Here is a 24,592-nt window from a genome sequence, read left to right as displayed (position 1 = left end):
TGCAGCTGCATCAAGCTGTGTGTGGACCCCTGGTATGCAAACACCACGTGTCACTACATACTGAGGTTCTACCTGTCCCCGGTGTTACGAAGGATGGGCCTGGCCTCATTGCCACAGAACGCTCCAAGTAGTTGGACCGTGCCGTACCACCTGTCCCTCGCGTAAAAACTTTTGAAGAAAAACACCTTTGACCACAAGGCAGTGAAGCAGTGGTCAGCACATAATGTCATCAAGGCCCTCAGGGAAAAGAAGACTGTGGAGGACGTTGGATGGTTCCCTGAGTAGACTGTCAGAGTCATCTGGCAGAATGCCTCCTCACCAGAACTTACAAACAAGCACCAAGACCTAGCTTGGCTGGTGGTGAGAAGGGCCCTCCCCATCAGATTCTTCATGTACACCCGAAGGCTCAGCATCAATGCACGCTGCCCTCGGAGTGGCTGTGGGAGAAATGAGACGGTCACCCACCTCCTTGTGGAATGTGCCTTTGCAAAGAAGGTCTGGAGAGAGATGCAGTGGGATTTGTCAAGGTTCATCCCGAGCAGCTCTGTGACACAGGACTCTGTGCTCTACGGACTGTTTCCAGGGACACACACCGAGACAAATATCAACTGCTGCTGGAAGGTCATCAACTCGGTGAAGGAGGCTCTATGGTCTGCCCAAAACTTACTGATCTTCCAGTGCAAAGTATTGTCCTCGACCAAGTGTTGCAGACTGGCACATTCCAAGGTCCAGGACTATGGGCTGAGGGACGCACTCAAGCTTGGGGCAGCTGCCGCCAAGGCGTAATGGGGAAAGACCACTGTGTAAGGTCTTACCAGCAAATGTACACCGAGGGGTGGGTAACAGTATAAAACCCCTCAGTCTGTGTCATTAACACTCCAATGTATAAAAGAAACATGACAATGTAAATATTTAAGAAAGAATTGTAATGCAAAGAGGGATAAGTGTGTCATGTCATCCCAATTGAATGGAAGAAAGTCAAGGGAATGTGTAACTTTGATGGAAATGTACAGTCAAGACAATCCGAAATGTTCTGTAATGTTTATTATAGATTTTATGAATAAAATATATTTTTTGAAAAAAAATTGGAGGTCCTCAGTTGCATGCTCTTTGGCCAGGTAATACCCTGGCACTGCTGCTGCCAACCTGGCACACTGGCAGTGTCAAAGTGCCCAGGCAGCACTGCCAGCTGCAGGGACACTGCCAGGTTGGCATTGCCAAGCTGGCATTATTTTGTGTGCTGGTGATTGTGCCGGGTGTGCCAGTGCAGCTGTTGGGGGGGGGGGGGGGGGGGGGGGGGGGGGCAGGGACCCTCCCATAGTGCACTGGGGCTGTTGCAGGGCTTGGAGATCAGGACGCCATTTACAAATGGCATCCCGATCTCTCGCTACACTGAGTTTCAGCGAGCAGAGCTGATCAGGGTAGAAAATGGGGCTATGTGCTGCCTCGGACGTGCGTTCTCCACTGAGGCCCCTTATTTAACGTGAGTTATGTTGCATAGCCATGTGTTTCTCAGCACTGCGAGAACCAGGAAACACGCTGCCAGACACGCTCAGGGTGGGACTTTTTCCCCATTGAGCACCCAATTTGCATCCACCTACGGACTCCTTTAATCTCTTTGTAGTCAGACCAGATTTAGCAGAGTTGTCACTCAGTTTAATTTGCAAACTGATTCTTTTTTCCCCACAGCAAGTAAAACATTCAGCACACCGGGTACAATGGACGTCTCTTGATACAGTCAGTTCAACTTCAGTTTGCTTGGCATTACATAAATAAAGAATATGTGTACACTAATCCACTTGAAGGTAATTTTAACAGAAAGAAACATAGATTCACAATGCTATCTCTCCTGCTGACATTGGAGAGGCTATTTCACTCACAAAGCCTTTCTGCTGTCTCTGACTGATGTCAATACTGATTCTTAAAAAGCCCAAGTCAGGCACGAGAAGAGATCAAAGTAAGGTATAAAGTAAAGGATGCCTCCTGAAAGATTTGTGCAACTAATTATTTTTTATGCTTTGTCCATGGGATATGGGGCATCACTGGCAAGGCCAGCATTTATTGCCCATGGATTGTTTGGGAGCATTCATCTACCTATGGATGGCGCTGTCTGGGAAAACTGCTCAGTCAGGCAAGTGTCTGTCCAATACATATAATTGAAGTCCCTCATGTCCAAGTCCTCCTCAGAAAACGAATGGCATATGACCCGAAACTTGGTTTAGAGAAGAAAGCTTGTCGTAGCTACATGTGACCAAAACCCCTCAGTTGATTCTCAAATGACTGAGGTTTGGACAATAAATACAGCTTTGCCAGATTCCCCCACATACCCTGAGAAGAATTCAGTCACATTTCCAAATCTGATTTGTGGAAACGTCAGGACTAGAAGGTAACAATCAGAAAAATTGCAACAATACGCACCTTTAGTAATTTCTCTGATATGAGCTTCTATCACTACATCCTTGTCAATACGGTGCGACCAGCGACTCGGAGAATACTGCTTTTCAAGTTCCTACAGCAAATAAAAACGTGAACAAAGTAATACATTTCACCACACATCAAACACTCTCAATATAATAAAACAAGTGAAACTTTAAACTATTTTCACCTGATTTGGGTGATCAGACCAAAGTACCAAATAAATTTGATTTCTCGGAACCTGCAATAGACTGATTGATATTCAGTTTGAGGCGGACGGTGGTGCAGTGGTTAGCTCTGGGACTGCGGCGTTAAGGTCCCGGGTTCGAATCCCGGCCCAGGGTCACTGTCCGTGTGGACTTTGCACATTCTCCCCATGTCTGCGTGGGTTTTGCCCCCACAACCTAAAGATGTGCAGGTTAGGTGCATTGGCCACGCTAAATTGCCCCTTAATTGGAGAAAAAATAATTTGGTACTCAAAAAGGGCGCGATTCTCCGCTCTCACGCCGGTTCGGAGAATAGCGGGCCGCGCATATTTTCACGGCGACGCCGGTCCGACACCCTCCCGCTATTCTCCAAACCCCGCACAAACTACACGTCGGCATTCCCGGCAAAGGCCTCGAAAGACCCCCTGACACGACCAGAAGCCCGACTTATTGGCCCCCCGCTATTCTCCGGCCCAGATGGGCCGAAGTCCCGAAGTCCTCACGCCATGTTTTCACGCCGGCCAACACACCTGCTTTTCAAGTTCGTCAACCAGTCGTGCTGACGAACCAGAGCGAGGGGAGGAGTGTGGGAGACGGGGGGGGGGGGAAGTGTGGGAGACCGGGGGGGGGGGGGGGGGGGAGTGTGGGAGACGGAGGGGGGGGGAGTGTGGGAGGCGGAGGGGGGGAGTGTGGGAGACGGAGGGGGGGGGGGGGGGGAGTGTGGGAGACGGAGGGGGGGGGGGGGGGGGAGAGTGTGGGAGACGGGGGGGGGGGGGGGGGGGAGTGTGGGAGACCGGGGGGGGGGGGGGGGGGAGTGTGGGAGACGGAGGGGGGGGGAGTGGGGGAGGCGGAGGGAGGGAGTGTGGGAGACGGAGGGGGGGGGGGGGGGGGAGTGTGGGAGACGGAGGGGGGGGGGGAGTGTGGGAGACGGAGGGGGGGGGGGGAAGTGTGGGAGACGGAGGGGGGGGGAGTAGGGAGAGAGTGAGCGAGTGACTCGTCCAACCCCGGTTACAAAATGTCTGCCACCATGCCATGGTGCGCCGGTCACGAGGACACGGCCGCTGGTTCCCCTGTGGCTTACGGCCACAGGCCACTGATGCACTGGTGAAGAGGACGTAGTTTACTGCCCGTTGGATGCAGAAAGTGACCAGGGGTTAGGCTGACCGCGTGTCAGCAGCGCGACCAGGCCACCGGGACACACAGGTATCCCGTGGCAGGCGGCTGCCGAGGTGTCGACTAACCTCCGTCTAACATGTCCCGTTTCTCTGCCCCCCCAGAACCCTTCTGTAGGTTAGCACAATGTCTGCGAACAGAACGGCTATGTTCTGCGCAGTGGTTGGCGCCGCTGCACTGCATTTGGAGATGGAGCAGCGTCCACAGGCACAACCCGCAGTGGATGCAGGGCCAGCTGCAGCAGCAGAGGGAAGGGCCGAGGAGTTGCCAGTCGTCGAGCAGCATGGGGGGGGAGGAGGAGGAGGAGGGGGAGGAGGAGAGAGTGAGGGTACAGCCACGGCACCAGAGGCGACGACCAAGGCCGAGGATGTACCGTGTCCGGATCTCTTTCCTAACAACGACGGACATCACCTGCAGGAGGAGACTCCGGCTGAGTAGGCGGACGGTGATACATATCTGTCACCTCGTGGCGCACCTCGCCCCACGTGGAACAGGGGGAGGACATGCGATCCCGATTGCCATCAAGGTGACGGTCGCTCTTAACTTCTATGCGACCGGCTCCTTCCAGTCTCCGAGCGGGGACCTCTCCGGGATCTCCCAGTCATCGGTCCACAGGTGCATCCAGGATGTGACCGACGCCCTCTATGCCATCGCGGACCGCTACATCACCTTTCCCGAGGACCGAGCAATTCAAGACTCACGAGCTCGTGGATTTGCCTTCGTGGCCGGGATACCGATGGTGCAGGGGGCAATCGATTGTGTTCACGTCCCCATGCGCCCGCCTGCAGGGGACAGGGAGGTGTTCACAAACAGGAGGGGGACATACTCCATGAATATCCAGGTGGTATGCGACCCCCAAATGACGTTCATGAACGTCTGTGCAAGGTTCTCAGGGAGTGTGCATGACTCCTACATACTGGCGCAGTCGTTCATCCCTGCGATGTTTGAGGGACGTCCTCCCCGGCTGAGGGGCTGGTTGCTAGGCGACAGGGGTTATCCGCTGAGGTCTTGGCTGATGACGCCTATACGGAGGCCTCAGACCAATGCGGAAACCCGATACAACGAGGCCCATGAAGCAACCAGGGGTGTGGTGGAGCGCTGCCTTGGCCTCCTGAAGATGAGATTCAGGTGCCTGGACCGCTCCGGAGGGGCCCTGCAGTACCAGGCCGACAGGGTCGCTCGCATTGTTGTGGTCTGCTGTGCGCTGCACAACATCGCGATGCAGAGGGGAAATGACCTGCTGCAGGAGGCGGAGGGAGAAGCCAGTGGCAGTGGTGCCAGCACAGAGGAGGAGGAGGAGGAGAGGGAGGAGGAGGAGGAGGCTGGCGGAGTGCCGGGCGCAGCACGCAGACACGACCCAGGTGCTGGTGATGCCCAGGAGGCGGCACGACGGACCTGGTGAGGACGGCAGGCACGCGACGCCCTGGTGGCAGCACGGTTCACGCGTCGCATGCGACGTCCCCGCTGAACACCAAATCACCACCTGCATCGCTAGTCGTGCAGAGGGTCAACACACAACTGCCACCACCACAACCCCACCCCCCCCCCCCTCCCCCCCCACCCCCGCCCCCTCAGTGTACACTGCTCCACTTCGACATCACCCTTATCACTGGGTCCAGACGGTATGGCACAACATTGATGGCTGTGTCAGCGGGTGTGATCAGTGCCATGTGGAATGATGACAGCCCGCTCTGCGATGAGCTGTGAGCTCAGAATCGTTAATCGTTAGAGAGAGTCTGACCTATGGCAATAGCTGAACCATCCACCTTGGTGGCCACTGAGATCGTCACTGACACTCCATCACGTGCCCACGTGGGGTAGCTGTGGGAAGGGGTGGGGGGAGGGGCAGGGACTGTGCACCCAGCACCGAAGTTTCACCGCTCGTCAACCCCAGTGACACTCGGTCACCATCACGATCCCTGTGGCTGTGGAACAATCACACGGTATTACAAGTAAGGTGGAACAGTGCGTTTAATGTTAACAATAATTTACAGGTGCCCTAGCCCCTACAACTAAACTGTGCCCTTCACCCGTACCAACTTACTCAGTGTTTCTCTTTGTTGCCTTACGGGCCCTACCACTACGTCTACGTGAGTCCCCAGATGATACAGCAGGAGTGGAGGAGGATTGCTGCGAATCGCCCCCTTCGACTCGTTTCTCCTTCGGCAAGCGTTTCCTGGGGCGACCCGGCCTTGATGGGCCAGGCTGCTCTGCGGGCGTCTCGGGTGCCGTTGTGCCACCCTGCTCTGCCTGCTGCCCACCCGATGCACCAGGGATGGGACGGGGGGAGGCTGAGAATTCCGGGACGTCCCGTGATGGAGTTAATCGGACGGGCCCCGAAACCTCCTCCTCCCTCGGGGAGCCCGGTGGTCCCCGGGCCTCACTTTGGGACAGAGGTGCGAGCGGGGAGGTGCCCCGTCGTGCCACCGACACCTGGCGCTGCCAGTCCTGGAGGCGTGCAACGGTATCCACCAGGATCCGAAGGTTTGCAGAGACGGAGTCCAGGGAGTTAGACATTCCCGCCAGGGTCTGTGCGATCTCAACCTGTGAGTGCACGACGCCATCCAGCACATGTGTCAGGCGGTTGATGCTCTCCGCGACTGACTGCTGGGACTGTGCCATCGATTGCTGTGACTGTGCCATGGCGTGCTGCGACTGGGCCATGACCTGCTGAGACTCTGCCAAGGCCCGCAGCATGCCGGCAATGTCGTGTTGGCTCTGGCGCATTGCTGCCTGTGAGAGGGCAACCCTGTCCAGGGCCGAGGATGACGCGTGCACATTAAGCCCAACGCCTTGCATAACCTGATCCATTGCCTCCACCGCAGATGCCACCCGTGCGGTGTCGGCCTGGGTTGCTGCCATGAGTGGCACAACTCCCTGCTCGTGGACGCGGTTCGACTGCTCTAACAGCGTCTGCAGAGTCTGGAAGACAGTCCTCATTCCGTCATTGTGTCCCTGGGTTTCTTAATGCATCGACTATGCGGGTGGGTTGAGAAAGTCCAGGAACTCTGAAAACGTCTGGGAGCCAGCTGGATGCTGGGCCTGGCCTGCCCTCCGCCAGTCCGGGCCCTCGGCTGCTCCGACCTCCACCTGCTCAGCTGTGATGTGCGACCCAGACTGTGACCCAGGAGCCTCATCACTAAATAGACCATTGTCTATGGGATCCCAGAGTGTCTCTGGGATGGTGGATGGTGTGGGAGATAGCTGTGCCGCAAGCTCTAGGTCGTCTTGGGTGGACGCCTCCTCTATGTCATCGGCCCACTGAGAGGCCGCAGGGCGTTCGAGGGCCATTTCTCTCTCGCCGCCCTCTGGGCGTCCTGCTCCACAGATTCGGTTGGGGAGGATGGGACTCCCCGCTGATCGGGCACCCTCTGTCGTGCGGCCCTGGGTGAGGTGGGGGCAGACGCCTGTGTCCGCCTGGAGGCAGACGGCCCTGGTCGTTCGGCATCACGTCCTAGGGAAGAGAGTGAAACGGGTTATTTAGAGACGCTCGGCCGGGCGCTGGACGGTCCCAGTGGGCAGGGTGTGAAGGGACAGAGGATGGGGGAGGTGTTCCAGTGGGCAGGGTGTGTGAAGGGACAGAGGATGGGGGAGGTGTTCCAGTGGGCAGGGTGTGTGAAGGGACAGAGGATGGGGGAGGTGTCCAAGTGGGCAAGGTGTGTGAAGGGACAGAGGATGGGGGGGGGGGGGGGGGGGGGGGGTTGTCATGCAGGGTTGTCTCACTTGTTGCAGCTCCGCCAACCTCGCATTGCGCGATCTCCCGGGTGGCAGATCCCCCAACAAGGTCCAGTGCCCTCTGCTCAAACGTGGTGAGGGGGTGCAGAATGGGCGAACCCCCTCCAGTCTTGTTCCGCTCACGGGTGTTGTGAGCGGTCTTGTCCTGTTGGGGGAGGGGGCATAGGTAGATCATTACAATACGGCAGGTATCAGCAGTCCGTTCAGATACTGGCACAGGTTGGGGGTCAAGTTGTAACAAGACCATTGCATCTCTCCACGGGGGCCAGAGCGCTGGGTCGGTGACAACTTTGTGAACCATCCTCAACTCACTCTGCCCCAATCCCCCTCCACCCCCCGTGCAGGGGGGGGGAGGTGGGTGATTAAGTAAAGGGGGGGAGGGATGGTTGTGACCAGGGGGCACCCTCTTGGCACTTACCCTGGCAGCCCTGGTGAGGTCGCGCATCTTTTTCCGACATTGTTCTGCAGAGCGAGGGGTCTGCCCCACAGCACTGACGGCAGCAGCCACCTCACGCCAGGCCTGGCGCACCGCGCTGGCAGGGTGGCGATGCCCTCTACACGGGCAGATGACGCCCCTCTTCTGCTCGATTGATTCGAGCAGCGTCTCCACGTCAGCCTCCAAGAATCGCGGGGCTGCTCTCCTGAGCTCCGACATCCTGGCCTACAGTTTCTGTGCTTGCCCGCGCCTTTTCACAGCGTCGGGCGGCGTCACGTGGGCGTGTTCGTGTCATCATCGCGTTCCGGCGTCATCGCGCACGTGATTGACGCGGCCCCGTTCCTAGCCCATTTCCCGGAAGCGAATACGTCGGGAACTGGGCCGTGTCGGGCCGTCGCAAAAGTCGGCCGTGAACGATTTTCCGCGGGTGCGGAGAATCGCGCCCCAAATTTTTTTTAAAAAGATATTCAGTTTGTTTCACCCGAATGAAGCACATCACCACTCAATATCACTTTCAAAATGGAAATTAAAACAACAAATATTAGAAAGTAGGCACAGAAACATGGACTAAAAGGGTCGATTCCATGACTTGGAGTTTCCAGCACAGAGCTTCAGAGGTCATGAGCACTTATTGTGTTTCAATGTGATTCAAACCTAGGTTTCAGTAGGGATAAGGGGATCATGCAGGTCAGTATTTTCAAACTTTTTTTCCTGGGACCCACTTTTACGAACTGGCCAACCATCGTGAGCAAGTCGGCTGAACTTTGTGACTGACCATTATTTCTTACCTTTAATCCTAAAGGTGAGCCTGCTTGCTCCTCACGATCTCACTTGCTTTGTCATTCAATGTTACATTTCTGCTAAGAACTTCAGTTGACGATTTAAGTTCTCACTGCATCCATTGAAAAAAAATCAAGAGGTTTGTCCTCGAACTCGCCACGCTTAGTCTTCAAATGCCTTTAACGTTTTGAGGAATTTTTTTTGCCAGGACTTCCCTGCATATAACACACATGGGCTACGCATCCTGATTTGCATTGGCACAATTAATAAAGCCATACCTCAAGAAATTATCTTCATACTGCTTTGTTCCTGATTTCAGCTTCTTCTTAATGGGTTGTTTACCAGTGGCCCTGGAAGTCACACCAGCACTGCTTTGTCCTGCTGTGGACTGTCCTGAGCAGCTCTCTCCAGCAGATTTAGTTGTGAGATCACGGCCTGTTTGCGTCTCTGATTTTCTGTTCCTTATTATGAAACAATCCATTTTAAGTTCTCCAGACTTGTTGCTTCCTTGCTGGCAGCTACAAAATGGTGGAATCTCTCTCCAGTGATTTCGCACCCAGAGCATGTGACGCCAGTGTGTGCTCACCATGCCCAAGCCCACCATGTTCTCAGCCACAGTTCGCGCTGACCTCCAGAGGCGGCGATCTGTGCTGCTGGCGCCAACCTTTGCACTGCTACATCCGGCTGAAGGGGGCAGGCATGCGCGGGTTGGCCAGCATTCTTGAAAGCCAGTCGTGGCCAGTATTTTTAAAAGCCGGTTGCGGTCTTTGGGAACTTCTTCCCCCCAATCAGAAATGTCGCGACCTCCCCTGACACCACCTGCATGTCGCCACACTGAGTTTGAAAATGACTGATGTAAATGATCCATAACATCACTTTATGTCTTGTGAAACATTATTCGATTCTGCCAGATCACAATTTCTGGGCAGTGATGTCTGGGGAAAGGGTAGGTATTCTGTTTTCCAAATAAACGTATTTTAGCCTGGTTCTTTACAATTATTTGGCTGTGAAATGCATCTATGATATTGGGAATGGTGTAATTCTAGGAAGATGATTAGCGTACCTATTTGTCACGACAGGACTATAGTCATTGGCCACCTTGAAGAGATCGTTGTGGGCAGCACGGTGGCGCAGTGGTTAGCACTGCAGTTTCACGGCGCTGAGGTCCCAGGTACGATCCCGGCTCTGGGTCACTGTCCGTGTGGAGTTTGCACATTCTCCCCGTGTTTGCGTGGGTTTCACCCCCACAACCCAAAGATGTGCAAAGTAGGTGGATTGAACACGCTAAATTGCCCCTTAATTGGAAAAAATGAATTGGGTACTTTAAATTTATTTTTAAAAAAGTGATCATTGTATTTATCCTCTCACATTGGGCGCGGTTTACCCATTGCGCCCGGCACGGATCTGAGCACAGCCGGTAAATAGCAGAAAAGGCCAAAATCGAGATTTGCGCCAAGCAAGATTCAGTTTGCTATCTAGCCGGCCCACTCCTGACGGCGAGGTCCAGATCTTGCCCAAATATGACAAGCATATCATTAACCCTGATTTGCTTTCATTTCAATCTCATTTGCAAGATTGGCATTAAATTTAACGGCCTCCCGGGAATTAACCGGCTCCCCGGCAAGAAATCACAAGGGCATCATTTGGTACTCCTCTTTTAAAAACGTGAAGCTGGTGCAGTGGCTGCTGAGGGGAACTGGGGAGGTGGGTAGCCATTTCCAGTTTAAGGTATGCAACTCAAGAACACTGGGAGGATGGGGGAATGCCTTGGGAGGGGGAGGGGTCGGGCTTTTTCAGGGGGGCTGGTGTTCCAGGTTGGGGGTCACCCCTGGGCCGGTGGGGGAGGAGGGGATTGGGATTTGTCATCTGTGGGGCCTTCAAGCCATCTCTAAATCTTGTGGCTACCCATAACAGAGGCAACTACAGCTACTGTCTGTCTGTCCAACCAAACACATCCAGGAGAGAGCCATGTTCTTGGTTATATGCTGACGGTCACTTTAACTCCCTTTGACTGTGAGCAGCCTCTAGCTTCACATCTGCAGGCTAGGTGAATTGGCCACACTAAATTGCCCCTTAATTGGAAAAAAAAAGAATTGGGCACTCTAAATTTATTTTTTTTAATGTTGACTGTTCTTGCCAGTAAAATATTATTCAAATGGATTCTCATGAATACATGTGCCACGTCTCAGACAATGATTATTACATCGCATTTCATTCAAACTTTGAAGCCTGAACACTTTGCCTGACCTCCAGAAGCGCCAGCGCCATGGAGGCAGCAGCCAACAATCAAACACTCAATAGCTGGGCTTCAGCACTGAGGGTATCCTCGCGAGTGCGTGGATCAGAGAAGAGCACCTGAGCACGGTCTCCCTAATGTTCCTGACTGTGGTCTGGGGTCTAGGGTCTTGGAGCTCCTGCTGTGGCCGGGGTTGAGTGTGCACAGTTAGGATTTCCAGCACAACTGGCTTGCTGGATGGCACTCTGAGAAAGCAGTACACTTAAGGGTGGGTGAGGATTGGGGGATTTAAGGGTCCCGGGTGGAAACCAGAACTAATTGTCGGTCTCTCTCCTTCTCTAATGCCTCACAGAGACCAAAACGGATGGTGGTGTCAGTCCTGCAGAGGATGTCATCACGGTGCTGATGACAACCTAGGCGGCCAGATGCCAGAGAAGATAGCAGTGTGGATGCAGGCTGGAGGTGGCAGCTCATATCCAGGGAGCTGCCCCACACCCTGAAGACCCGGCCACACATCAGGCTGAGGAGGAACCCAGAGGGGGACCCCAGCGACAGCCCATGGTGTACAGACGTCATTAGTCTTAGGAGATGACGGACAGTATGTACCGCAGGAGACTCCGTCTCAACAAAGAGACAGTACGGCACCTGTGCCATGTCCTCGTGGACTTGGCACCCTGTGAAGGAGGAGGAAACTTGCTCCCGGTGACCGTGAAGGTCACGGCAGCCCTGAATGTCTATGCCACCGGTTCATTCCAGGGCTCGAGTGGGGAATAGTGTGGCATATCACAAGCTACAGCCCACAAGTGCATCCATGAGATCTCCTATGTGCCCAAGCAGAATACTCTATCAAATTTGAGCTGGACCAAGCCCACCAAGATGTCCAGGCGGAAGGATTCTCTGTCATCACCAGGTCCAGGAGGTAATTGATGGCATGCATTTGCCCTGTGCGCAGCAGGCATCAGGGAGTGCCCTTCATCAACAGGAAGAGGTTCCACCGCCTGAATGTTCAACGCATATACCTGCCACCACTTCACCACTACCCCCCTCCCCGACTACCGTGTTCCACCCTGACAGGGTCTGTGTAACATCACTCCGGGGTGATGGGCATGTGTTGGCACCATCAGTGGGTCAATACACAAGGGAGGAGAGTAATGATCAGCCACTGTGGGGTAAGCTCTGTTGCTCCTCAGTTAATGCCAAAATTTGACTCCTGCCTTTCTGCTGACAGTGTGAAGATTAACATGACAGGCTGCACATGTATCAGGTGTGACATGTTTTAATTGTGAACATTTGACATTTCCATTCCCCTTAGCATCAAATAGTGCCCCACGCCCATTGAGTAATCCTCACTCTTCTTCATATTATGCGATCTACAGCTACGTCCCCATGATGCACATCAAAAGTGGAGGCAGCCTATTGCTTTTCACACCCTGTGGCCTTTGATGTCATGTTCGGCATCATCGCCTGCACCCATAGCCTTTAGGACTCCTCCAATTGGCTATGCACTCACTGGAATGTCGCTCACATCCCCTCCTGAATCTCACAGCCGTGTCCTAGCATCTGTATCAGCTCTGGGAGAACTTTGTCCAGAGGCTCGGCATCTGGCTGGGACCCAGCTCTGTCCTGGGATCCAGCAGACCTCCGAATGCTGCCTCCCTTGGATGTTTCTGCCTCCACCTGATGTGTGTCAGCAACTGTGCGGTGGCCACCAAATTGTGCCCCAGATGCCTGTCCATTAATGTCACCCACCAAGGCGTGTCTGGTAAAACGTGGATAAAAAGGATGTGGACAACAGATGGGGAGGTCGATTTGAGGCCAGGAAGAGATCAACCATGATCTGACTGAATGGCGGAGCAAGCTCAAGGGGCTCAATTGTCTACTTGTGCTCCTAATTCCTATTTTCCAATGTGTGTCTCGCGTTGGTGGAAGGTGGAGTTGAGAACTGTGACGCCTCAATGGTGGTCTCCTTGGGGCTCTCCTCCAAGGTGGCCTCTTGGGTGGTTGGGGGGTGGGGGAGGGAGTCGACTCCAGATGGCCCATCCTTGTCAGATGGAGATCCTGCGAGACAATGGACATGTGGTCAGTGAGAGTGACGGATCATTTTGCCGGGCATGAACAACTCACTTGAGACAGGTCATCTGGGTGAAAGGGCAATGGATCCTCACCTCTGCGGCGCCGGCCAGCTTTTCTGGCGGTGACTGCTCTCTCCTCGGACAACCCCACAATTTCCAGGACCATTCCTCACAGGGGGGGGTGAGGACTCAGATCTCTGGCACTCCACCCCTGACTTGGCCCTTTCCCACTCATTATGGGCTATCTTCTCCTGTGGGGATAAAGAGAGGGCAGTGTGAGCCACGCACTTGATGGGTCAGGGGGTGTCCATAGCAGGTGGCATGTGTGGGCACCACAACTGGACATGAAGGAGATCTGTGAGTGGGTGCCAGAGGGTGCTGAGTAACAAGATCGGGTGTGGGGAGGGAGCAAGTTGGCAGCCTGTGATTTTTGAGGTTGGGTGTCGGGGGGTGGATTTGAGAGGTGGCAGGCAGAACTGATGCCAGGGGAGAGGTGGTAATTTACGCTTGCAGCTCAGTGGAGGTCGTTGGTCTTCTTCCGACATTGGGCGCTGGTCCACCTTGTCATGCTGCCCGCACTGACAGCCGCTGCCACTGCCACCCAGGTGGCCCTGGTACTGCCCCTCCAACCCACTTGGGGAACAGAGTGCCGCATCTCTAATCGGCGACTTTGGGAAGCCTGGCCAGATTGGCATCACCAAAGCGAAGAGCAGGTCCACACACTGCCATGCTTTTGTGTTGACTGGGAGTGAGCGGGGTGGGAGAGCTCAAAAGCAAGTCCCCCTTGTCAACAGGGAGACCCTGATGGCCAGAAATTCATGGGGATTAATTTCTGGCACCAAGTGCCATTAAATATGGGCCACAATCTCGTCACTGCGGCCGTTGAGAAACACCCTGTCAAACCTGCCCAAAATGACACTTAGAAAGGTTTCCAATAAATCGCACCCATTGTGAACAATGTCTTTGATTGGTCAACTGGCTAAAGGCAGAACAAAATGGTCATTGCCCACAATCATTACCGGAGTACTGGGCATGTTACTGGCTCCAGCCACTTGAGGGTGTGGTGAATCATAATAGCATAATTCACACTGTTATCACACATGTTGTACCGTGCCTCTGTAAGCTCGGCACACGAGCAGTTGCGCGGCTCTGCCCCTAGGGGGAGGTGTACTGGGAATGTACGGAAGTTTGTACTGTGCTCCACCCTTGGCTCCGCCCATGACTCCTCCCCCCCCCCACTGGTTGTATAAAGCTTGGCAGTTGGAGCCTGCCTGCCAGTTCATCTAGAGTTCATCTCGTCACAGGCAGGCTCTGTTGTAAGACGATTAAAACCACTATTCACTTCTAACCACGTGTCGCGTGAATTGATGGTCTCATCAATTTAATCGTCTTAAGAAACAGTAAGGAACGATTATGGAATCAGCCCTCGAGCCTGATCGACTGGAACTCGACCCACAGGATGCAGAGGCGAAATAAATCTTTTCACATTGGCTCCGATGTTTTAAGGCCTACCTGGCTGAAGCAAGCACCACAGAAACGACGGAGGAGCAGAAACTCAGCCTAGTGCACGCAATGGTGAGCCATCATATATCTACTCAGTTAAATTGCACCGGCTCATATACAGAGGCCCTGGCCCTACTCGACAAAATGTAGGTGAGGCCGTTAATTAGGTCTACGCGCGCCACGTTTTTACTACTCGCCGCCAGCGCACCACAGAATCGCCAGAAGAATTTCTAAGTGACTTAAAAGCCTTATCCCGGGACTGTAATTACCAGGCAGTAAATGCTGCTGAACATAGAGAACTTGCTGTCCGCGATGTCTTTGTTGCAGGCCTTAGATTGAATTACGTGCGCCAGCGACTGCTGGAGAAAGGGGCTCAAAATTTAGAAGAAACTGTTGAACTCGCTACAACTATGGAGGTCTCGTTTCGTCGCCTCACCTGGTTTCCTGCGGACTCCGCGACCCCGTCATGGGCCCCCGACCAGCGACTGCCCCAGGCCTGCACCGCACGGCCACCCAGCCACCATGCTGCCCCAGCCTGCCACTATTGTGGTCAGTCCCAAAACCCACGGCCGCACTGCCCGGCCCGCAACGCGACCTGCAGCAGCTGCGGGCGAAAAGGTCACTACGCCAGAGTGTGCCTGGCAAGGAAGGCCCCAGCCCCTAACCCTCCCGCGGCACAAAGCAACCGCTCTCCGCATTCGCAGCCCCGCAGGCCCCGGAACGCTGTGGCCTGTACCCCGACTCAGTCCCCGCCTGCCACGTGCGATCCACGGGGGCGGCCATCTTGGGCTCCATCCTCTCCAAACTCAGAAAATTTGATTGAAGACTGCGGCCTCAGCGGGCACTCATCGCGGGGCCACCCCAGCGCAGCCGACTGAGCCGCCGACTACCCGCAACTCAACGCAGTCACACTGGACCAATCGCGCCCAAAACATCTCCATAACTTTATGACAACGGTCAAAATCAACGAGTACAGTACACCGTGCCTTTTCGACTCCGGGAGCACCGAGAGCTTCGTACATCCAGATCTGGTAAGTCGCTATTCGCTCCCTGTTTTTCCTGCATGGCAAACTATCTCCCTCGCTTCGGGTTCCCACTCTGTCCACATCCAAGGACGCACCGTCGCGACTCTAACGATCCAAGGCGCTAGTTACTCTAATTTTCAACTCTACGTCCTGCCCGAACTCTGCGCCCCACTCTTACTGGGACGCGATTTTCAGTGCAATCTTAAGAGTCTCACCCTCAGCTTCGGCGGACCTCTACCCCCACTCACTATCTGCAGCCTAGCCACGCTGCAAATCCCCCCCCTCCTCTCTTTGCCAATCTCACTCCGGACTGTAAACCCGTAGCCACTCGCAGCAGGCGGTACAGCCTACAGGACAGGGTGTTCATTCAAACCGAGGTCCGGAGGCTCCTACGTGAGGGGATCATAGAGGCCAGTAACAGTCCCTGGAGAGCTCAGGTGGTGGTCGTCAAGACCGGGGAAAAATTTTGCATGGTCGTAGACTATAGTCAGACTATTAATCGGTTTACGCTCCTTGATGCGTATCCCCTCCCCAGGATTGCAGACATGGTGATTCAGATAGCCCAGTATCGGATTTTCTCCACGGTGGATCTGAAGACTGCATACCACCAGCTCCCAATCCGCCCGGAGGACCGCCACTTCACGGTGTTCGAGGCCGATGGCCGCCTCTTCCACTTCCTCCGGGTTCCCTTTGGCGTCACAAATGGGGTCTCGGTGTTCCAACGAGCGATGGACCGAATGGTGGACCAGTACGGGCTGCGGGCCACGTTTCCGTACTTGGATAACGTCACCATCTGCGACTATGACCAGCAGGACCACGATGCCAACCTCAATCGATTTCTCCAGACAGCCCAGAAGCTTAATCTCACGTACAACAAGGAGAAATGCGTTTTCCGCACAACCAGACTAGCCATCTCGGCTATGTCGTGGAAAACGGAGTCCTGGGCCCCGACCCGGACCATATGCCCCCTCTTAGATCTCCCTCTCCCTCATTGTCCCAGGGCCCTCAAACGGTGCCTGGGGTTCTTTTCATATTATGCCCAGTGGGTCCCTCAATATGCGGACAAATCCTGCCCACTCTTTAAGGCCACACTTTTTCCCCTGTCAGCTGAGGCCTGTCAGGCCTTCAACTGCATCAAGGAGGACATCGCCAAGGCTGCCATGCGGGCGGTGGATGAATCTGTCCCTTTCCAGGTTGAGAGCGATGCCTCAGGAGGTAGCTCTTGCAGCCACATTGAATCAGGCAGGGAGACCAGTCGCATTTTTCTCCCGAACCCTCTCCGCTTCGGAACTTCAACAGTCCTCGGTCGAAAAGGAAACACAAGCCATTGTGGAGGCTATTCGTCACTGGAGGCACTACCTCGCAGGTAGGAGGTTCGCCCTCATCACCGACCAAAGATCGGTTGCCTTCATGTTTGACAACTCGCAAAGGGGCAAAATGAAAAATGATAAAATTCTGAGGTGGAGGATCGAGCTCTCCACCTACAAATACGATATTATGTATCGACCGGGGAAGCTCAACGAGCCCCCAGATGCCCTGTCCTGCGGCATGTGCACCAGCACGCAGAGCGACCGCTTAAAAGCCATCCCCAATGACCTCTGCCACCCGGGGGTCACCCAGCTCGTCCACTACATTAAAGCCCGAAATCTGCCTTTCTCCACCGAGGAGGTAAAAGCTGTCACCAGGGGTTGCCCGATCTGCGCGGAGCGCAAACCGCACTTCTACAGACCAGACCGGGCCCACCTGATCAAGGCTTCTAGGCTCTTTGAACGCCTCGCTATCAATTTCAAAGGGCCACTCCCCTCGACTAACCGGAATGTGTACTTCCTAAATGTCATCAACGAGTTCTCCCGATTCCCTTTTGCTATACCGTGCCCCGACATGACCTCCCACACAGTCATTAGGGCCCTGCATAGTATCTTCACCCTGTTTGGTTTCCCCAGCTATGTGCACAGCGACCGGGGTTCGTCCTTCATGAGCGACGAGCTGCGTCAGTATCTGCTCGACAAAGGCATCGCCTCGAGCAGGACTACCAGCTATAACCCCAGGGGGAACGGGCAGGTGGAGAGGGAGAATGCAACGGTCTGGAAGACCGTCCTACTGACCCTCGGTCCAGGAATCTCCCGATCTCCCATTGGCAAGAAGTCCTCCCAGACGCGCTCCACGCTATTAGGTCCCTCTTGTGTACCGCCACCAATCAGACCCGTCACGAGCGGTCCTTTACCTTTTCCAGGGTCACTACCACGGGGGTTTCACTCCCGGCATGGTTGAAGACACCGGGCCCAGTGCTCCTCAGGAAGCACGTAAGGGCACACAAAACTGACCCGCTTGTGGAAAAAGTGCTCCTACTACACTCGAACCCCCAATACGCCTTCATAGAGTTCCCTGACGGCCGTCAGAACACTGTATCCCTCCGGGACCTAGCGCCTGCAGGATCAAACCCCACCACTACCACCGCCGAGGTACCCCTCACACTACATCCCACCCAACTCGCCGCGCCCCACGCCCCCGCGCCTACCAGTTCGCTACACATATTCCGCGCGCCCGCACCCGCAAGCTCCCAGCGGCCCCACTCCCCAGTCGAACCAGACAGGTACGAAGCTTGGACAGAATCACCCCCGGAGTCCGCCATAGTACCCCAACCGACCGTGATCATCCAGCCACCAGAAGAGACTGCAACCCCGGTGCTCCGCCGATCACAATGGACAACGCGACCATCGGACAGGCTCAATCTGTAAACCATCACCCCCGCCGGACTTGATTTTTTTTTTTTTTTTTTACAGGGGGTGAATGTGCTGAATCATAATAGCATAATTCACACTGTTATCACACATGTTGTACCATGCCTCTGTAAGCTCGGCACACGAACAGTTGCGCGGCTCTGCCCCTAGGGGGAGGTGTACTGGGAATGTACGGAAGTTTGTACTGGGCTCCACCCTTGGCTCCGCCCATGACCCCTCCACTCCCACTGGTTGTATAAAGCTTGGCAGTCGGAGCCTGCCTGCCAGGTCATCTAGAGTTCATCTCGTCACAGGTAGGCTCTGTTGTAAGACGATTAAAACCACTGTTCACTTCTAACCACGTGTCGCGCGAATTGATGGTCTCATCAAGGGGGCAGTGGAATATCTGCAGATCCAGAGGCTAAAACACTTGCACAATGTAAATATTACTAAAGTGCCAAGTGTGTTTGGTTTACTGACATGCCGTGCTATTTTAATCGTCCAAATACTGCTCAACTCTGCATAGAGCAGGCTGGATCTCAGATTTCATGTTCTAAATTTAACTTTTGTTTACTAAGTCTGACCGTTTTTTATTTGGAGTAAAGAACTCGGAGTTCCAGACACAGCTTTGGGTGCTGGGACTCAGGACTGTGGCCTACATTCCATAAAATTCAGACTTTAAAATTTTTTTTTAACGTAACCAATTATATTTTTTCCAATTGAGATGCAATTTAGCGTGGCCAATCCACCTAACCTGCACATCTTTGGGTTGAGGGGTGAAACCCACGCAAACATGGGAAGAATGTGCAAACTGCACACGGACAGTGACCCAGGGCTGGGATTTGAACCCGGGTCCTCAGCGCCGCAGTCCCAGTGCTAACCACTACGCCATGTGCTGCCCTTCAAATTCAGACTTAATTACACATTGCACCATGTGATAAAATAAAGTTGTGAAGAAACCCAATTGTTCCTGACAAAGTGACAGCTCAATGAAATTCTAATTCAGTGTAACATGTACAGCTCCCTCATTGGAAAAACAATGTTGAGATCTTGTTTGTAACATGCTGGTCACTGGAATGTTAATTTCATGGTTTCCAAATACACTGGTAGGATTCTCTGAACTGCCTATTCAGAGCACAAGGTATGTACTATTTATTGATCAGACATGAAGAGAACGGGTGTAGATTAAAAAAAACAAATGTGTTCACTTACTTCTTTATTCATTTTCTTCCAGGAGCTCATGCTGCCAGTGATTAAAGTTACACGAAGAAACTTGGTCCTTGGCTTGCAACCAGCATTGGCGTCCTATCAGTTGAAAGTAGATTGGTGAATGCGATTATCAGCATTTTAATGGAATGTAACAATTGATAACATATGCATTTTGTACAGTCTATGGCATTGATTCAATTGCTTTTATGTCCTGTTATTACACTGCTTTGAGCATATTTTAATTTCACAATTATTAATAATATTGCAGCAAAGATCAAGTGGGACAAAGACCCAGATTGTCCTGTGGGTATGTTGGAAAATTGTCCAAATGTCTTCACTTTGTTACACAAGCAAGACAAAGGGAAGCTTGAGAACTCCTTAAATTATAACTCATGGGACTTTGAGGCGAGGTTATCAGAGGTTGTTCATATTTGTCACCTCAATGAGGTCTCTTAATGTTGTTGTTGCATACTAAGGAGTGTGCTATCTTTTGCAGATATTTCTCAATGTGATAGCCAAGTCCAGAATCCCACTACAGTAAAAATGAAGGTAAGGTAAATCTTAGTAAAGTAAAATTTGAATTAAGTTAGTGTCACTGGGGGCAGCACGGTGGCGCAGTGGTTAGCACTGCAGCCACACGGCGCCGAGGTCCCAGGTTCGATCCCGGCTCTGGGTCACTGTCTGTGTGCAGTTTGCACATTCTCCCCGTGTCTGCGTGGGTTTCGCCCCCACAACCCAAAGATGTGCAGGCTGGGTGGATTAGCCACGCACCTACAATGCAGAAGGAGGCCATTCGGCCCATCGTGTATGCACCAAACCATTTAAGCCGTCACTTCGACCCTATCCCCACAACCCAATAACCTCTCCGAACCTTTTTGGACACTAAGGGCAATTTAGCATGGCCAATCCTTGAAAGTTACCTGACAAAAGTTGGAGTTACTGACACACACCACACACACACAGATTAGTTTCAGAGGAAGATAACAATATCTGGAATAATAAACTGATTTCAGTCCCTCTGTTGGTCAGTGCAGGCTTCACATGGTTTGAACATCAGGGGCGGGATTCTGCGGGGCGGGCAACTCCGGCGCGAAGGAGTGGTGTGAACCACTCCGGCGTCGGGCTGCCCCAAAGGTGGGGGAATCCTCCGCACCTTCAGGGGCTAGGCTGGCGATGGAGTGGTTTGCACTGCGCCGGCCGGCGCGAATTGGCGCATGTTTCGCGCCCCCACAATTCCCGCCCCCGCCAAATCCCCAGCACAAGAGAATTCGGCAGCCAGCGGGGGCGGGATTCACGCCGCCCCCCCCCCCCCCCCCCCCCCCCCCCCCCCGGGCGATTCTCCAACCCGGCGGGGGGGTCAGAGAACCCTGCCCGAGTTGTCTAACGTGAAGGTTTTGAGATGGTAGAGTTGTCTCTGCAGCTACGATAGCTTCCACTATCAAATTACTGGAAGCTGATTTCAGAGGCAGCTTAGTTAATGGAATCGGACAAGGTGAGAGGGGAATCCCTTTATTTCTCTTTCAATGAACTGCAGTGTGGCCCTTTTTGGTCTGCTTGATTACAACAGTCCGATGGCTGTGCTCGTTAGTCCCTCTCTCCTTCTGTCCCATCTCTTGTCTGCTTCTCTGGATCTCTGGGGATCTGCCTTTTGTCGGCCACTGTCTCAACAATGTCCACCATGTTCTGATCATGAAGCCCATCACCTCCATACTCCCGGAACGCCTTGACCCACTTCAATTCGCATACCGTCGCAACCGGTCCACATCGGACGCCATTTCTCTGGCCCTACACTCATCCCTAGAGCGTCTTGAAAACAAGGACTCCTACATCAGACTCCTATTTATTGACGACAGCCCTGCCTTCAACACCATAATCCCAGCCAGGCTCATATAAAGCTCCAAAACATAGGACTTGGCTCTCCACTCTGCAACTGGATCCTCGACTTTCTGACCAACAAACCACAATCAGCAAGAATGAACACCAACACCTCCTCCACAATAGTCCTCAATACCGGTGCCCCACAAGGCTGCGTACTTAGCCCCCTACTCTACTCCCTGTACACAGACGACTGCGTGGCAAAACTTGATTCCAACTCCATCTAAAAGTTTGCCGACGATACGACCATAGTGGGCCGGATCTCGAATAACGACGAGTCAGAATACAGGAGGGAGATAGAGAACCTGGTGGAGTGGTGTAATGACAACAATCTCTCCCTCAATGCCAGCAAAACTAAAGAGCTGGTCAATGACTTCAGGAAGCAAAGTACTGTACACACCCATGTCAGCATCAACGGGGCCGAGGTGGAGATGGTTAGCAGTTTCAAATTCCTAGGGGTGCACATCACCAAAAATCTGTCCTGGACCACTCACATCGACGCTATCACCAAGAAAGCACAACAGCGCCTATATTTCTTCAGGAAACTAAGGAAATTCAGCATGTCCACATTAACCCTCACAGCCTGGTATGGCAACTGCTCGGCCCAGGACCGCAAGGAACTTCAGAGTCGTGAATACCGCCCAGTCCATCACACGAACCTGCCTCCCATCCATGGACTCCATCTACACTTCCCGCTGCCTGGGGAAAGCGGGCAGCATAATCAAGGATCCCTCCCACCCGGCTTACTTACTTTTCCAACTTCTTCCATCGGGCAGGAGATACAGAAGTCTGAGAACACGCACGAACAGACTCAAAAACAGCTTCTTCCCCACCGTCACCAGACTCCTAAATGACCCTCTTATGGACTGACCTCATTAACACTACACCCCATATGCTTCAACCGATGCCAATGCTTATGTAGTTACATTGTATATCTTGTGTTGCCCAATTATGTATTGTCTTGTATTTTCTTGAATTTTGTTTAATTCCCTTTTCTTCCCATGTACTGAATGATCTGTTGAGCTGCTTGCAGAAAAATACTTTTCACTGTACCTTGGTACACTGACAATAAACAAATCCAATTCAATCCAATGTTCCAAATAAGAAAACCGGTCAGCCCAGTGCTGGGATCTATCTGAGTCATTGTCTGCTTTAGAATTTGAATTCCAAATGCCTTTTGTGGATTTTCTTGAGGCCCACATCCAGCTGGCCTGGGTCGAATCCACAGAAGTCATGGGGCCACCAGAATCTATTTTGTCTTAAGTTTTTTTTTAAAATCAGTTCAAAGTTCGAATTGGGTTTCTTTCGAAATTCATAAAGTTGTCAGACGGCTGTTCACGGAGGATTTGAATTTCCAGGTGACAGAATGACTTAGATTTCTTTCAGAGCCTTGGGAGGTGTCAGAAGCATTTGAATGTCAATTTGTGCTGTTACAAAGCGTTGTTTGACTTTCGGCGTAATGATTTCCCCAGTTCGGTTACTGTGGTGATGAGATATGGCCCATCGGTGAAAAAGAAATGAAATTCAATTTTCTTTTTTTTTCATATGTTTTTCCTTATGAAATAGAAGATAAAAGAAACACACACTCTGGAAATGATTCTTTTTTTCTTCACACAACACACACTTGACTGATGCAATATAGTTTTGTTATTGCGTTACATGTTACATGGTACAAAAGTTCAGAATTAGGGACATTCTCAGTCATAGAAGTCTTATAGCAATTAGCATCTGAACTTACGTTTCACCAGGTTGTCTTGGATGCAAAGGCTTACTGGAACTTGAGCTCCTTCCTGCAGAGGGAAAAAGGCCTTGCAGAGTTGTTACCCCTTTGCCAGGCTGTGTCTAAACCCGAGGAGCTTGTTGTCTCAGACCTCAGTTCACTGAGGATTTGAATTTCCGGGTGAAGGAAAGGCGTAGAGTTCTTTCAGAGCCTTGGGAGGCGTCAAGCACGGTTTGGCTTTATCATAGAATCCTCGCAGTGCAGAAGGAGGCCATTCAGCCCAATGACTCTGCACCAATCTTCTGAAAGAGCTCCCCATCCAGGCCCACTCCCTCATAAACCCGTTGATGCACTATTAATTACGACGAAACGAGAGTAGAGTGTAATCGAGGCTTTATTATGCAGAGATGTGTAGCCTCCTGCAGCTGCTGCCAAAATGGCTGCAGCTCGGTGAGCACACACATTTATACTCTGCCTACTGGGCGGAGCCAGCAGGCAGGGATATACCCCCGTACCTGTAGTACAGGAGCCTTACCATATTACATCTCATATGTGATATATACAAACAGTGGTGACTACCACACCCGTAACCCCACCCAACCTTGGAGCACCAAGGGACAGTCCGCTTAACCTGCACATCTTTGGACTGTGGGAGGAAGCTGGAGCACCCGGAGGAAACCCATGCAGACAAGGGGAGAATGTACAAACTCCAGACAAACAGTCACCCGAGGTTGAATTGAACCCGGGTACCTGGTACTGTGAGTCAGCAGTTCTAACCACTGTGCCACCTTGCCACCCATTTAGGGGTAATAATTTCCCCAGTTTGGTTACTGTGGGGATGGGTTGGTCCCATGTCATTTGCGACATCTCTGCTCACAGGTGGCTGGCTACCATCTGCTGCCCTGCCCTGTGGCTATTCAGCTGCATGAGGCACCTCCCTCACTGTCTCTTTACCTGCTTGGATCTCCTCTGATTCCTGTTTAACTGTGGGAAGAAAGTGTCTGCTAACCTGATTTCAGGGTTTGTTTCATTCCACAAGTCCTTCCTTGACCAAATTTAATGCTACTGGCCTGATTTTGGTTCTTTTGACTCAAGGGCATCTCCTCATGGACTCCATCGCCTCCTGCAAGACCTCTGAAAAGTTTGCACCTTTCCTCCCCCCTGCAGAATTCTATTTGATTTTTGCTTACCTCTGGTACCTCCATGGACTGACCTTGAATTTTTGGGGGTAGCACCCTTCAGCCTGTGCGGTTATTCCCCAATGAAAGCACGGTAGCATAGTGGTTAGCACAGTTGATTCACAGCTCCAGGATCCCAGGTTTGGCTCCCCTCTGGGTCACTGTCTGTGCGGAGTCTGCACGATTCTCCCCAGGTATACATTGGTTTCCTCCAGGTGCTCCGGTTTCCTCCCACAGTCCAAAGATGTGCAGGTTAGGTGGATTGGCCATTCTAAATTGCCCTTAGTGTTCAAAAAGGTTAGGTTGGGT

At 52.8% G+C, this 24,592-nt stretch overlaps 1 protein-coding gene across 7 annotated transcripts in view; it reads right to left on the bottom strand.

Moving 5' to 3' along the window:
* afmid (arylformamidase) overlaps positions 1-24,592 on the bottom strand; it is a 63,503-nt gene that overhangs the window by 31,133 nt on the left and 7,778 nt on the right. For all 7 annotated transcript variants that reach the window (XR_005457976.1, XM_038777275.1, XM_038777277.1 and 4 more), the window contains 2 exons: positions 19,514-19,606; positions 2,419-2,509 (listed from right to left, as the gene is read on the bottom strand). Coding sequence is in view for 6 of the 7 variants with exons in the window: in XM_038777275.1 (XP_038633203.1) it covers positions 2,419-2,509; positions 19,514-19,606 (184 nt within the window). In the remaining variant the exon portion in view is untranslated. The remainder of the gene's footprint in view (positions 1-2,418; positions 2,510-19,513; positions 19,607-24,592) is intronic.

Source organism: Scyliorhinus canicula, chromosome 18, assembly GCF_902713615.1.
Source record: "Scyliorhinus canicula chromosome 18, sScyCan1.1, whole genome shotgun sequence".
NCBI lineage: Eukaryota > Metazoa > Chordata > Chondrichthyes > Carcharhiniformes > Scyliorhinidae > Scyliorhinus > Scyliorhinus canicula.
Note: the sequence above shows the minus strand (reverse complement) of the source record. Positions and strands in the feature narration are given on the sequence as shown.